Source organism: Hemiscyllium ocellatum, chromosome 2 (genome assembly GCF_020745735.1).
Source record: "Hemiscyllium ocellatum isolate sHemOce1 chromosome 2, sHemOce1.pat.X.cur, whole genome shotgun sequence".
Lineage (NCBI taxonomy): Eukaryota > Metazoa > Chordata > Chondrichthyes > Orectolobiformes > Hemiscylliidae > Hemiscyllium > Hemiscyllium ocellatum.
In genome coordinates, this window is record NC_083402.1 from 44880597 (window position 1) to 44897251 (window position 16655).

A 16655-nucleotide genomic window follows, 5' to 3' on the forward strand; every position below is an offset into this window, starting at 1 on the left:
TGGTACCACGTTAACTGTTCTCCAATCTTCTGTTACCTATCCATGATATTATCCAGCCCTGCAATTTCCTCCATTGCCTCCCACAGCAGATTTGGGTACTTGGTTAGGCCACTGTTGGAATACTGCATGCAATTCCGGTCTCCTTCCTCTCGGAAAGATGTTGTGAAACTTGAAAGGGTTCAGAAAAGATTTACAAGGATGTTGCCAGGGTTGGAGGATTTGAGTTATAGGGAGAGGCTGAACAGGCTGGGGCTGTTTTCCCTGGAGTGTTGGAGGCGGAGGGGTGACCTTATCGAGGTTTACAAAATTGAGGAGCATGGATAGGATAAATAGACAAAGTCTTTTCCCTGGGGTTGGGGAGTCCAGAACTAGAGGGCATAGGTTTAGGGTGAGAGGGGTAAAGATAAAAAAGAGACCTAAGGGGTAACTTTTTCACGCAGAGGGTGGTACGCGTATGGAATGAGCTGCCGGAGGAAGTGGTGGAGGCTGGTACAATTGCAACATTTAAGAGCATTTGGATGGGTATATGAATAGGAAGGGTTTGGAAGGATATGGGCCGGGAGCTGGCAAGTGGGACTAGATTGGGTTGGGATATCTGGTCCGTGTGGACAGGTTGGATAGAAGGGTCTGTTTCCATGCTGTACATCTGTGACCTGAGGATATATGCAAGTTAAAGCTGACTAAAACTGCTAATACCCCTCCCTTCCAAAACTAAAATGTTCAACTTTCTCAAAATCACCCTGTCTGCTCACTATACGTTTATAGTTCTTGTCTATAATGAACACAAACAGAAAATAAATATTTAAACCTGATGGACATCTCTCATAAATATCTTCTGCACTCTTCTCCAATGCATTTGCACCGTACTTATAGTATGATGCAGAGTACAAAATACTCCACCTGAGGTCTCTCAACCTCCCTGCTATTTTGCTTTATGTCCCTGCTAATGAAGCCAAGAATACTGTGTACATCATTAATAGATATTGCTATTAAATCTTGTACATTTAATGACATTTACATATATAGTCAGGTCTCTCTGCTCTGGTGCATCCTTTATTTTATGGAATGGCATTGAGAGAGAGAGAGAGAGAGAGAGAGTAAGTTGGATTGTAATAGAAAGTTTTTCAAAGAATTCTAGATCATTGGAGACTGCACATATATCCAAAGATCCTGCAGAAACTCAAATATTGTCACTCCACTAGAATTGCCTAGCAATTCCCAGGATCCTTCATAAAAAACCTTATGACTCCGATTTGGAGTTGCAGCTCACATAAAGTCATAGAAATGTACAGCATGAAAACAGACTCTTCCGTCCAACCCGTCCATGCCGACCAGATGTCCCAACTCAATCTAGTCCCAGCTGCCAGCACCTGGCCCATGTCCCTCCAAACCCTTCCTATTCATATACCCATCCAAATGCCTTCAAATGTTGCAATTGTACCAGCCTCCACCATTTCCTCTGGCAGCTCATTCCATACACGTACCACCCTCTGCGTGAAGACGTTGCCCCTTAGGCCTCTTTTATACCTTTCCCCCCTCACCCTAAACCTATGCTCTCTGGTTCTGGACTCCCCAACCCCAGGGAAAAGACTGTCTATTTATCCTATCCATGCCTCTCATAATTTTGTAAACCTCAATAAGGTCACCCCTCATCCTCCGATGCTCCAAGGAAAACAGCGTCAGCCTCTCCCTATAGCTCAGATTCTTCAACCCTGGCAACATCCTTGTAAATCTTTTCTGAACCCTTTCAAGTTTCACAACATTTTTTTCCGATAGGAAGGAGACCAGAATTGCACACAATATCCCAACAGTGGCCTCACCAATGTCCTGTACAGCCGCAACATGACCTCCCAACTCCTGTACTCAATAGTATGACCAATAAAAGAAAGCATACCAAATGCTGCTTTCACTATCCTATCTACCTGCAACTCCACTTTCAAGGAGCTATGAACCTGCACTCCAAGGTCTCTTTGTTCAGCAACACTCCCTAGGACCCTACCATTAAGTGTATAAGTCCTGCTAAGATTTGCTTTCCCAAAATGCAGCACCTCGCATTTATCTGAATTAAACTCCATCTACCACCTCTCAGCCCATTGGCCCATCTGGTCCAGATCCTGTTGTAATCTGAGGTAACCCTCTTCACTGTCCACTACACCTCCAATTTTGGTGTTATCTGCAAACTTACTAACTGTACTTCTTATGCTTGCATCCAAATCATTTATGTAAATGACAAAAAGTAGAGGACCCAGCACCAATCCTTGTGGCACTCCACTGGTCACAGGCCTTCAGTCTGAAAAATAACCCTCCACCATCACCCTCTGTCTTCTACCTTTTGAGCCAGTTCTGTATCCAAATGGCTAGTTCTCCCTGTATTCGGAGAGATCTAACCTTGCTAATCAGTCTTCCATGGGAAACCTTGTCAAACGCCTTACTGAAGTCCATATAGATCACATCTACCGCTCTGCCCTCATCAATCCTTTTTGTTACTACTTCAAAATCATACCTGGATAATTATCAGGAAAGGTCAGACAAATTACATTGTTTCATGGCCAGATAATAGTTTCCTAAGTGTAGGTAGGAGTTGCTTGGGGATCCTATGGAATTCCTATCATAACAGACTCTGAAGAAATGTCCAAAATTGAAGATTCTGATGGGCATCTGGACATTTCAGTTCACTATCTCTAGAACACGCTGATAATATCAATTTAAATTGGAAAATTCAGAGGCTTTTGCAGTTGTTAAATAATAAGTTGTTAGCTCAGGAAAAATTTAGACTATGAAAAACCTAGTCTAACTCCTGAGTAGATATTAAACTGACCACCCCTCAATTTAACTCACGCCACCCCAACTATATTTCTCCTCCTTGAACGTGACCTGACACTGCTTCTATCCCTAATTCTGAACACCCCTCCCCCCTCACCCCCAGCATTATACCCAGTAACCCCCTTTCTCCTCCACTATGACATCCTACTCTCTCCCCCGATCTATCTTGTTGAACTGTATGCCCTCTTCCCCTGCTGTTTTATACTTGTGGCCTGAACCCCCATGGCCTGATTCCAAATCATCCCAACCTTCCCTAAACACTCCACATTTACCCGTTGCTACCTTGTTCCCTGGTATCTATCCACTGGGTACCACACTTACTTGCATCCACCATCCACCTGGTATCCTCCTATCCCAGCATCCTAACCTTTTAATTAGCCTTTCATAAGAGCTGCCAAATAGTTCTCTGTGGTGCTGATTTAAATTACTTATTATGATAGCTGACCTCTGTGATAAACGACACATGATGTACCTTCCCCATCTGTTATGAAGAACTTGTCAGTATAGAGGTAAGCGTCTTTGTGTATCCTGGAATCTTTTAGGAAAAGAGAGCTCTTATGTTGTGTAAAAATGAAGCAATCTGAGTGGGATTGTCACTCCTCAGAAAAACAGACCCTTTATAACCATGTCTATTTCCTCAATAAACATACAACTGATAACTGACAGTCCTCAACTGACACGTCAACTAACTCCTTAATCCTCTATTGAATTTGATCTGACCCAACCTACTCACCAACCCGCTGACCTGATTGCACCAGTGGATCTCAACCTTGATAAATTATCCATCTCATTGCACCTACATTCCAAACCATTTCACCTTAAGCATTTCCCTTTTTCTCCACAACCTCTCTCCATTGCTTTTCAAAGAACCTTTGGAATATTTAAACTCTTATCAAGGTACAGTAGCTTTTGCTGTGAAAACGGGAACTGGTTTCTGCAAAGATTCTTTCCACTGCTGCCTTTGAGGAAGCCTGCACTTGCTGAGATTGGAAGATTCCTCCTTTGGAAGTTTAGCCTGAAAAATCAGGTGCTAAGAATTTTGTTTTATCTGATAAAGTTAAGAAATAGGGGTTTTAATCCAGTTTCAAAGATTTGGATCAATATCGAAGACAGAGGTTGTATTCAAATCTTTACATTCTTAATTACATTCAGAACAGATAGACAAAACCTTTGTTTTGACATTTTCTCTGGAGCACAGTGCTTCCTAGCATGCAGTGATCGCTCTTGTTTTGTTTTTGTTTTTGCTTTTAGTATGTCTTTTATGCTGAAGTTCATCTTTTGTGACTTAACCTCTCAGCATTCTAAAGTGGAAGTTGAACTGGTCCAGAGTCCAGCAGTGGCCACTTGGACAAAAAAAGCCTAACTGCTAAGAACTTTGTGGATAGTCATTGTTCAGGATGGAATATGGGTGTTGTTATAGTGCAGCATGTTGTTGCAGACTTATGAAAGAAAGGTTTATTTCATGTACACTGCCATGTATGCAAATTTACGAAAGCCTTTCTTTCTTTAAGTTGAAACCCACTAACTTATTTTGTAACTACATTGTTTAAGTGTACACTTTCACTTAATACCATGCATTGTTTGCATTATTTTTAATATTGTCTTACAAGCAAAAACAAACTCACTGGGAACTTCAAATATTCGAGAATCCTATAATGCTTGAGTGTAGGTTTTTTTTTGTTTTTAACCAATTGTCTCATAATTTCTGGTGCTGTGGTGTATTTTATTTTTGAATACGAACAAATGTTTAATTTGACTCTGAAATTATTTTTCTGCAATTTGGTAAAGACTAACCAATTTTTAAAAGTATATTAGTGACTAATTTTCAATCAACTTACATCTATGCTGTGATAATTTACTTAAATTGAAATTTATTAGAATTTATGAAAACAAATGTCAACTATCAATTTCTTTCATAGACCATTGTCTATTATCAAATACCAAAAAGGTTAGATTATATTAGATTTAGATTAGATTACTTACAGTGTGGAAACAGGCCCTTCGGCCCAACAAGTCCACACCGACCCGCAACCCACCCATACCCCAACATATACCCCTTACCTAACACTACGGGCAATTTAGCATGGCCAATTCACCTGACCCGCACATCTTTGGACCGTGGGAGGAAACCGGAGCACCCGGCGGAAACCCACGCAGACACGGGGAGAACGTACAAACTCCACACAGTCAGTCGCCTGAGGCGGGAATTGAACTCAGGTCCCTGGTGCTGTGAGGCAGCAGTGTTAACCACTATGCCACCGTGCCGCCCCTAAATATATAAATATTGGAATCAGAATTTCATTATTTCTGATTTTTTCTGCCCTTTCCAATACTTTTATTATTCTATTTTTTCCTTTTTTTAATTTTTATTTTTATCTTTATAGTGAGCAAAGGCTGATTTGCTGCTAATTTCAATTGAAATTGTGAATTGTTGCAGAGTTCGGTTTGATTGATGAAGAATTGGATTATATATGACAGTCTGACACTGTGATAAACTAATCATTGGCTTAATGTAGTGTGGAATATCATCATGTTATGTCAAAATATCCCACGGAAATTTTAATCTCAGCCATCAACACTGAACACAAGCAAGTCTTTTTTTTAAAAAAAGTTCAAATTCAATAAAAAATTGTCATCAACTTAAAAATTGTTATTGATGTAACGAATGGACACAAGCATAATTTGATTCTTGTGTATGACCATAGACTATAGGGATTGCAAACTATTTGACCAGTTACCATGGCAACAGCTTCTTTCTCATTGTTGTTAAATGAGGCTAGGCAAGATGCAGGTTTTGAGCTCTTCTTTCAGTGAATAAGTTTGTACTACAAGGGGCTGTCTGACTTAGAAATAATTATGATTAATCCTTTCACATTTTAAAGTTTAAAATCATATTGTTTGGTTTAAATTCAAAAAGGTCTTAAATACAGCTGAAAGTTCAACTCCTCCAAATTTTGCATTGTCTAATTAGAGAAATAGTAGAAATCTTAAATTAGTTTTATAATAATGATTGATCTGGATTATTGACTATATTAAAGAGGCTGCTATGCTGACAGCATATATTTTGGAATTTGATATATGATATTCGATAAAATGAAACTGGGCATACTTTTAGGCTGAACATACTATTCAGGTCAATATAGTGAATTAGTGAGTTAGCAAGTGCAAGATAGTACTATACTTCTGCAACTATGGATGGCAACTTGTATAAATGTTATGGGGGCTCACATTTTCATCTGCAAGGGAGGAATCACAAGTTTTGCAATGTTGCAATCCAGCTATATAGCTCTATTTCTTTTATCACGTTGATAGGGACAGGTTGGAGAGTGGTCCACCACAGCTAGAAGTAGCCCAAGGTGGAAATCAGAACTGGTCAGTTGCTAAGATCAGAAGGTTAGAATGGTTGCCTGTATTCTTTGGAACATTGGTCTGGTTCTGTAAATGACTGGTCAGTACCCAAGTCCTTACTTCTCACTCCCCCTCAATCTCTACCCATTCCAATGCCCTATTCATATCCCATCAAATCTCCCACTGTAACCCCTTATTTTTGCAGCAAATTTCGTTTTTTTTTGTTTGAGAGTTATTAAATTACCTTAATCCTATTATCTGCTCATGTAACTGCCACCAAAAAAAACACACAATTCCTTTAATATTACTTTAAACAACTTCTTTTGAGCTAGATCTGTAAATGGGACTTGGAGCCCAGCCATACATTCACAACAATTTCATTCCATAACTGAATTAAAAAATCTTCATAGTCCAGAATAATAAAGCTATTGAAATTGCTATAACATTTGGCCATTAGTCCATTTTTATTCAAAAGCTTATCAGATTGATTTTAAATCTTTAAGTCAAGCATTTGTTCATCTTGTTCAAAGCTATCAAATATCTGGATTCTAGGTCAATGTAAAAGTTAAAGCACAGTGCCCAACTGACAAATTAAAATTTTAATCTCAATTATGTTGAAAGTAGAAGGGCACTTGATCAAGTATTGTAATGCATCTGAACTCTTTCAAAATGTAAGCCAATTTATGAGTCACTTATTATTTTATTATTAAAAACATCTTACACATGAAGTTGTCAACATCTTTTAAACTTACTTGTCAAAAGTTCCCCACCCCAGATGACTGTTGGCTCATCATTGTTCTGAGATTCTGCAAACCATGTCTCCTAGTAAACTGGCTAGACTTTATGGAAATGGTGGGAAGGCTAAACTGACAATCTCCACACTGGGGTATGTGAGGGAAGCATACGTGCTTGCTAATTATAATCTTATGCCTAGGCTCAAAGAAAATCCTGCAGGATAAGAACGGAGTCTGGAATCCTGGAATTGGGTTCTGCTTGTATTTTTAAATTTCCCACTTCTGTCTGACATAAGCAGAGGAATGAAAGTCCAGATCTTTTTAAAATGATTTGTGCATCTTGTATAGTAGTTTGTGATACACGTACATATATTTTCTTCCTGAATAAACACTTTTATAGCTATAAATGAAATTTACTAAACCTTTAATTCCTACAATGGCCAAATACTTTACATATCTCAAAGGTATAAGTTTTCTCTTAATTTAGGTTATGTGCACAGTTTTACAAGAAGAATGACCCGACCTTCTGACTTTGGTCAACTGTGATAGTTATTCTGAAGCTTAAGACAACCAGAAGAGAAGTTGGAATTAGTGAGACCTGCGGAAAGGACCTAGTTACATTGATTGTATAACAGTGGATTTTCAACAAGATTCACATAACTGTTTGTAGGTTATTCAATGAATGATTAATTGTAGAAAGTCATTGTCAACAATCATTACTACATTAGCCCACATTTTTATAAGATTTTGTACTGAGATTTCAGAATTTACTTTAAAATTACAAAATTAAGGCATGATATAAAGAGATGACATTATTTTATATGTATCTCTCTACATTGCTGTGTTCTGTCATCATTAAAAAATACATATTTTAACTCCAGTTCGATTATAAAAGATTGTTTACGTGGTTTCTTCTGAGAAAGGGCTTCTTTTGGTAGCGGTCTTGCGATGATGAGAGAGTTTCTAACCAAAGCTTACTGTATTTTAAAGGCTGAGAGAAAAGAAAAAAGCCAGTTGAAGCAAGAAATAATGTAATTATAGTGACCGAGTAAAAATTATAAAATCAGTTATAAAAGGTGAAATGTTAAAAATACCACTTCCCATTAATGTCATTGCCCTTATGAGGTAGTCTCAAAATTAGGTGGGTTATTTCCTCTTGCTCATCTACAATCACTGCAAAGGAAGGAAATTATTTGTCCACTGACTCCTCAACCAATGAGCTTTAACGTATAAAGCAAATCTTATCATTATTTTCCCTTGTATTGGTTATGACTGCATATAACAAATGAACATCTCTTAATAATTTTCCGCTACAAATGCAACAAACTTGGTCATGATTTGGAGATGCCGGTGTTGTGTGATTTTTAACTTTATACAAATTTGGTCATCTTAAGAAATGCAACTTTCAGCTGAAATAACTGTTTTCAGAAAGCAAAAATTTAATGATGTTCAAATTTCATTTGAATCATTGTTTAGAGAATTTTTAATTATTGAAATACAAAATGCAGTTCATTTCACATTAGGTAGAAGCTCTAATAAATCTCAATTCATAATTAGAATTGATGGAATGAGCAATATGCATAAGTTAATTCTTAAAAAAAAATGCAGTTGCCAAAAGGCTTAAAAATCACACAACACCAGGTTATAGTCCAACACGTTTAATTGGAAGCACACTAGTTTTCGGAGAGGTGATGAAGGAGCGGCGCTCCGAAAGCTAGCGTGCTCCTAATTAAACCTGTTGGACTATTACCTGGTGTTGTGTGATTTTTAACTTTATATACCCCAGTCCAACACCGGCATCTCCAAATCATGGCCAAAAAGCTTGTAATTTCAATAGCAAAATCATTGTTATTTGGGTAAAATGTGTGACTCACTTGAGAAACAGCTGTTTTGTGAGTTGAGGCAAATGGAAATGATTCCAATTTTCCTCCTTATCCCTAAAACAATTATGTCCCACTGTCAATAAAACAAATATTCTGCAAAATAACTATCGTATTTATCAGCTGTTTTGCAAATCAATGAAGATGGAGAGATACCATAAATTTGTTCACTGTTTAATAGAAACACAAATTATGCTAGAATTTACTAGGATGTAAATGTTTGAAATGAACCAGATTTCCTCTTTTTTTTCCCCTACTTGTCATTGTTGTAAAACATGTAAAATGGCTTCTGAACAGCAACATGTATCATTGCAGTTTTTTTTGCTGTTTGCATATGGTCGTCATAAATAAAATGTGGTCTGAGAGAACTAGTAGTTTTGGCACTAATCCAGGCATGCCTCAAAGTGCAGTTAAATGCACTAGAAGGTTTCCTTTTCAATAATGTACAAGTTGCTTCATTGTACACGGTAATGTTTGGTGGGATTTATAAGGTCTTGTAGCCCAAGGCTAATTGGTTTTGGCTATGAGTAGCAAGTAGCTTTTTCTGGCTTGATAAATGAGCTTCAACAAACTAGAAGTTTGACTTTTGTCTGTTGTTCTGTTTGAACATCAATAATGATTAGGATCTACAAAGCAAAGGAAATGACTACAATCTTTGTCCAACCCCACCTTCATCCTCCTCCCTATTGCATGCAAGAAGAAAAAGTATTATAGAATGTAAAAGTTGTCTCAAGTCCTTTGGGAGAAAAGTGATTGTTTGAATGCAGAGTTAACCCTTGCTTTGTTTAGTATTTCATTTGTATGATACATTACAATATACCCAAGCAATCTGTTGATTTTGTGTTCTCTACTGTGACCACAATTTATGCTAAGTTGTCCTTCCATATTTAATAGAGCATTATGAACACTTGACATGAAGCTTGCATATTTTAGAATGGGATAAGACATTAATATTTTCATAATGCATTTCCAGCCAAAGAGAAAAAAACTATCACAAAAACCATAACCTGTTTTAGCCTTTTTATTTGTTTTTAGGCATTGTAAAGATACTATCTCTGACATTACTAATTAACGTGTTTGTGTTGATTGTTTTATTGCCAAACTGTTTGAAAAAGCGACACTGTATAACTTATTTTGAATCATCATACGCTCCAAGCTTTACTGCAGAAAGTCATTGTTAGAAAATAAATTTGAAGCTATTGACATTGACTCTCCAGTTTTTGTGTTTATGTTCATAATGTTGGCATATTTATAACGGTATAAATCTCAGACTAAGACTCAACATGCTTGCCTCCTGCATATCATTTACCATTATTCAGTTGTAAAATACAGTGGTTCCTTCCATGGATATCCCTAATTTAAACTAAGGGTCCCTCACACTCCTGGGATCCCAAACCCACCAGTTAGATTGTCTGTAAAATCAAAAGGTGTGTATCCCAAAGGACTTCAGAGGAAATTCCATTTATTTTCTATTTCAAAACTAATACCAAATCTCTTCTGAACTCCTTACGCTGATTTTTTAAAAGTGTATAATAAAGTAACATTATTTAATGACACTTGATTAAGTTTTGAAAGGGAGTAACATTGATTTTGCTTTAATACTGATGGTGTTTATTCTAAATTAGTTGTATCATGCAAAAATGGCAATACATGGCACTAAATATGTGAAATACAGAAATGTAGAAAGTAGTTACAGCCTTTTGGGTCTTTTCTGCAAACCAATATGATCTTAGCTAATCATCCTACACCATGTTCTGTTCCTACATTCACCCTATATGTTGATCCCTGAATAGTACATCTTTTTCAGAACACTCAATGTTTTGGCCTCAACTGCTTTCTATGGCAGAGGATTCAACAGAATTGCCACTTCCAGGGTGAATAAATTTCTCTTCATCTCAGTCTTAAATGGCGTATCCAGTATCCTTAAACAGTGACACCTGTTCTAGACTCTTTTTAATTGGAAACATCCTTTGTATATTTACCCTATGTAGTCTTGTTACAATTTTACAGATTTTAATGCAATTCCTCCACCCCTCCACACACATTCTTCTGAACTCCAGTGAATATAGTTCTAACCAGCCCAGTATTTCTTCATATGTTACCCAAGAATCAAATCTTTGTTGCGCTCCGACATGAGGTAGAACATCTTTCCTTAGGTAAGGAGATCAATGCTGCACTCAGGACTCCAGGTGTAGTCTCACCAAGGCCTTGTACAGTTGCAGCAAGATATTCCTGCTCCTGTATTTGAATTCTTTCACAATGAAGGCTAGCATATCATTTACCTCTTTATCCCCTGATGCATTTGCTTGCTTATTTTCAACAACTGGTGTGCAAGTACACCCAAGTGTTGCTGCACCTGCTGTTTTCCCAATGTATCATCATTCAGATAATGATCTGCTTTTCTGTTTTGGTTACAAAAGTGAGTAACTTCACATTTCTCCATATTCTTCATTTACCATGCATTTGCCCACTAACTCAACTTGCCCACATCACACTTAAGCATCTTTGCAGCTTCCTCACAATTCATCCTCCCATCCAATTTCTGACATCTGCAAACTTGGAGATACTACCTTTTAGTTCCCTCATCTAAACCATTAATATATATTGTGGTTGCTGATCCTGTGGTACCCAACTAATCACTGGTTGGCGCATAGAAAATGACCAATATATTCCTACTCTTTGTTTCCTGTCTGCTAGTCAGTTCTTTGTCCATTTCAGTCCACTAACCCTTAATTCCATGCACTGTAAATTTACATGCTACTCTCTTAATGGACCTTATTGAAAACCTTCTGCAAATCCAAGTAAATCACACCCAGTGGTTCCCCTTTATCAACTCTATTAGTTACGTCCTCAAAAATTGCAGTAGATTTGTCAAATGTGATTTCCCTTTTGTAAACCCATGCCATCTCTGCCTAGCCCTTTACAAGTGCTCTTCTGTTAATCTTTTATAATGAGTTCTAGCATTTTCTGTAGTTCAGATGTCCAGCTAACTGTTCAGTAATTCCCTGATTTCTCTCTAAATTTTTATTTTTAAATAGTGGAGTTACGTTAGTCATCATCCACTCTATAGTTCCAGTCTACAGAATCACAAAAGATTGCCGGCAATGCATCTACTACTAGGAAAAAATTTTCAGAATATGAGGCTGGAGTGGATACTTATATTGTTAATGGTATGTTGTTGCATCTGCTGTCCCGAAAAGACAAAAGTTAGCTGCATTGCAGAAACAACAATTTTTGTAAAAATAGAGTAACAATTCCAACGTTTAAAATTGCACAATGCTGTTTTTTATGATTGGTAACCAGAAGCTGAAGTGCTATTATAATGTAAGGCATTCCTTCGTGTAGAATGCATTTAAAACCTTGAAATTAATCAACAAGAAGTACAAAATATTTAATTACATCAGCTTGGCTTTCTCTTTCTGCAGATTTTGGGAAACATTGCATACTTCATTCTCCTTGCATTAATGGGATCCTGGGTTATTCAGGACGTGTTCTAATGACAATGGCAAAGGGAATGCAGTAACTTCCTTCCTGAGAATTGTATTATTTTCTTACTTCCTGCATAGTTGTAGACATGATTATACATTCAGCTGTAAAAACGAGCCTGCTTCTATAACGAAAACAAGAACAAAGATACTTTACTACAAGATTAATATGTGTACACACTTTTACAAAGTATACGTATTTGTAAAGCACTTGCAACAAATTTTAAGAATACTGGTTGTAAGATCAAATCACAACATTTTTTAGTAAAATGCATGTAGATAACCAAATTAGGCTCACTAAATCACAAGGGCAGTTGAGACTTTCAGCACCGTCACAGACTAACAAGGAAGTCTATGGGTAGATCTATGACAAAATTAAATGCATAAAAAATGCAAACAAAAAACCTGTTGGAATGAATTACCAACTTGAATATCCATTTACATTAAAACCTTAAAATAAAACTTTTATGTAATACTGGTAACACTGCTTTTGATAGTCCACAAAGCTTGATTATTGTAAATTTGAACTTCAGTGTCAAAATTTGAATTCAATTCAGTCCAAAGGAAATGCAGTGTAAACTACGTACATTTTTCTAAAACTATACAAGGCAGTCATCACACCACAGCTGGAATACTGTGACAGTGTTGAGCTTGTTATCTGAAGAAATATACACTGACAGTGAAGGCAGTCCAGAGAAAGTTCACTTAGCTGATAGCAGGTATAGGGGAACTGGCTTATGAAGAGAGATTGAGTAGGTTGTGCTTGTATTCATTGTAACTTAGGAGAATGAGAGGAGACCTTATTAAAACATACAAGGTGACTTGTAAGGAGAAAATGTAAATCACGATGTATGCTTGTGGTAAGTTTGTCTCCAGCCCTGCTGTGGTTCACAGCACTTTGAGGACATTCCTTGGGCGGATATCAAACTCAGTCTTAAGCAGACCAGAGATCAGAAATGAACAAGCACAGCTCTTCCCTACATCAGGAAATACACCAGTACTCAACAGTAGGACCTCAAGATCAGTATCACCTCCAGGAATATCAATACTGTTGCTGCTCATTGGTATCAGTGCTGCTACTGGCGGCATGGCTGACCCTGGTGCTGGTATTGGGATGGTATTTGATATTATTGGCAATGTCAGGAACCCTTCCGTGAAATGGCAACTTTTCTTTTATGCAGTCTTGGGATTTGCCCTGTCTAAAGTTATGGGTCCCTTCTGTCTGATGATTGCCTTCCTGCCTCTCTTTGCCATGTAAATTCCTGTGGGAGAATCTGGGAGGTGGCTAGGGAAGACTAGATTATTGTATTGAGTGCTTTTGACCTCTATCACCATGAAATATTAAGAGGATTTTAAAAAAAATCCTTTTGTATCACAATTTAGATATAATAGTGGTCACTAAATAAAATGGTGAAACAATAAAAAAAATCAGCACTTTCAAGGTTCTTAGGGGGCTTGACAGGGTGGATTTGGAAAGGTTGTTTCCTGTTAGTCCGGGACTGGAGGGTATAATCTCAGAATAAAAGGTCACACATTTAAGACAGAAATGAGGAGGAATTTCTTATTTCGGAGGGTATTTTTGAAAGTTTTTGCCATGAGGCTGTCAAGGCTGGCTTGTTCAGTGTAATCAAGGTCTGGATTTTTAATCAGTAAAGGAATCAAGAATTGTAGGGAAACGGCAGGAATCTGGAGTTGAGGATTATCAGATCAACCATGATCTTATTGCATGGTGGAGCAGACTCAATGGGCTGAAAGGCATACTTCTGCTTATGTTATAAATGATAATTTTTAAAAAAGCATAGTAATACATTTATTTGAGAAACATTTGTTTCTATGCTCATTTAACTTCCGTAATCTGCTTTAGTTAATGGATCCAATTATATTTCTTAATTTGTTGAATGTGCTTTGCACCTAAAATAATTTAAATCCAATGTTTTTCCAAAGCCAAATAAATGGTAAAGAATTCTAAAGTTGTTTTAGTGTAACATTTTAGACATTTTACTGCATTCAAGTTGCTATATAAATGTAAGATACTGCTGAATAATGAGTCTTAAAAAGGTAACTTGCTTTGTTATTCATTCATAGGATCTGAGCATTGCTAGCCAGCCCAATATTTATTGCCTATTGCTAATTGTCCTTGAGAAGGTGGTGATGAGCTGCCATCTTGCATTGCTGAAGTCCATGTAGTATAGGTAGACCCAATGTATTGTAAGGGAGGGGAGGCAAGGCTTTTGATCCAATGCTAGTGAGGAAACGACAATAAAGTTCAAAGTCAGGATGGTGTGTTTCATGGAAGTGAACTTTTTTATTTATCATTGACTCATGGGATATAGGTAATGCTTGCACATCCCTGGTTGCCCTTGAGAAAGTGGTAGTGAGCTGCCTTCTTGAAGTGGTACAGTCACTTGGTGTAGATTGATCATAAATTCTGGCAGGGATGGATATTCAGGGTATTGACCAAAAGACAGTGAAACAATAGAGATAGTGAGTAGCTTTGGTGTGTGGAGTCTTGCAGATAGTGATGTTCCAATTTATTTGCTGCTCCAGTCCTTTTAGATTGAAGTGGTTCCACATTTGCAAGGTACTATCTGAAGAGCCTTGGTGAATTCTGCAGCTTGCAACTGGTGCATACTGCTGCTTCTGAGTGTCAGTGTTGGACGGAGTGAGTATTTGTGAATGTGGTGCCAACCCAAGAGGACTGCTTTGTCCTGGATGGTATCAAGTTTCTTGAATGTTATTGGAGTTATTCTCATCCAGATAGATGGGGAGTATTCCATCACATTTCTGACTTGCGCCTTGTAGATGGTGAACAAGATTTGGGAAATCAGAAGGTGAGTTACTTCTTGAAACATCTCTAGTCTCTGACCTGCTCTTGTCACCATTGTATTTATACAGCTGTTCCCACACATGATGTTGATAGTGGAGTGGGTTGGGGGGTGGGGGTGCATGGTGGAGATTCAGCAATGATAGTGTTGTTGAATGTCAAGGGAAGTGGTTAGATTTTATCTCGTTTGAGATGGTTCTTGTTGGATATTTGTGTAGCATAAACATTACTTGCCACTTTTCAGACCAAGCTGGGATTTTATTGAAGTCTTATTGCATTTAGACATGGACTGCTTCATTATCTGAGAAAGAGTATTGATGAAGCAGACAAAGATGGTTGGGCTGAAAGAACTGTTGCACAGATGCCTTGGAATTGAGATGACTGACTACAAATAACCACAATCATCTTCCTTTTCATTAAAGATGACCAACCAGTGGCAAGTGTTCCCGATTCCAATTGCTTCCAGTTTTGCTAGGGCTCCTTGATGCCCATTCAATCAAGTATGGCCTTGCTGTCAAGGACAGTCACTGTCATCTCTGGTTTTAAGCTCTTTTGTCCATATTTTATCCAAGACTTTAATGAGAGGGCCTGCATTGTTGACCCAAACTGAGCATCAGTGAGCTTTTATTCCTTTGCCAATGCTGCTTGAAAGCATGGTTAACAATCCCTTTCATGATTTTGCCGATGATCAAGAATAATCTGTTGGGTAGTATTGATTGGTTTGGGTTTGTCCTGCTTTTTTGGAGAGAATGTGCCTAGCTAATTTTCAGTAATGCCAGATAGATGCCAGTATTGTAGTTGCACTGGAACAGCTTAGTTAGTTATAGTATGATTGCTGGAATGATGTCAGGGCCCATAGTGTTTTCAATATCTGTTTTTTTGCTTTGGTGCGCTGAGCTCCCTCAAGACCATAACACACAAGACATAGGATAAGAAATTTGACCATCCAGCCTGTGAAGCCTGCTCCGCCTTTCAATCATCGCTGAACATAGAGTTATAAGCTTTGCTAAAAATCTAAGGAGTATTTTAAAGAAAATAGAGAATAGTAAGGGATATTCTGGAACTTCGGGATGAGAAAACTGAATATAAACTAGAGCAATAAAAATTGTGGTAACCCCAAAAGAGAGAGAAAATATGGGCATGCAGATTTTTTCAATGGTTTGGAGGACTGGAGAGGATTACAGAAATACAGAGGGATTTGATAGTGAAAATCAAGATATTGCTTGATGGGATCTGCTGTAAGTCAAATAAACATGGATGATAGGTGAATACACCTTTATGCAATTTAAGACATGGACGGCAGTGTTGGATTACCTTGAGTTTGTGGAGGGTAGAATGTAAGACACCAGTTAGCAGTGTGTGTTGTATTTGTCATGTTAGAGATGACAAAAACAAGAACAAGGGTTTCAGCAGTAGATGAACCGAAACTAGTGTGAAATCAGGCAATGTTATGGATTTGGAAATGAGGGCAGACGATAACCTTGTTCATGGAGTTCTGCAGATAGATGAGGTTATATTATAACTTGTCATAAACCAAAGCAAATTTAAACAAGTGTGTTTT

At 37.6% G+C, this 16655-nt stretch overlaps 2 protein-coding genes across 2 annotated transcripts in view; both read left to right on the top strand.

Annotated features, from left to right (window-relative positions):
* LOC132823016 (single-stranded DNA-binding protein 2) overlaps positions 1–16655 on the top strand; it is a 374063-nt gene that overhangs the window by 229685 nt on the left and 127723 nt on the right. The window lies entirely within an intron of this gene.
* Positions 13118–13528, top strand: LOC132827361 (ATP synthase F(0) complex subunit C2, mitochondrial-like). Its single transcript, XM_060844020.1, has one exon. The coding sequence runs from the start codon at positions 13118–13120 to the stop codon at positions 13526–13528; it is 411 nt and encodes a 136-aa protein (XP_060700003.1).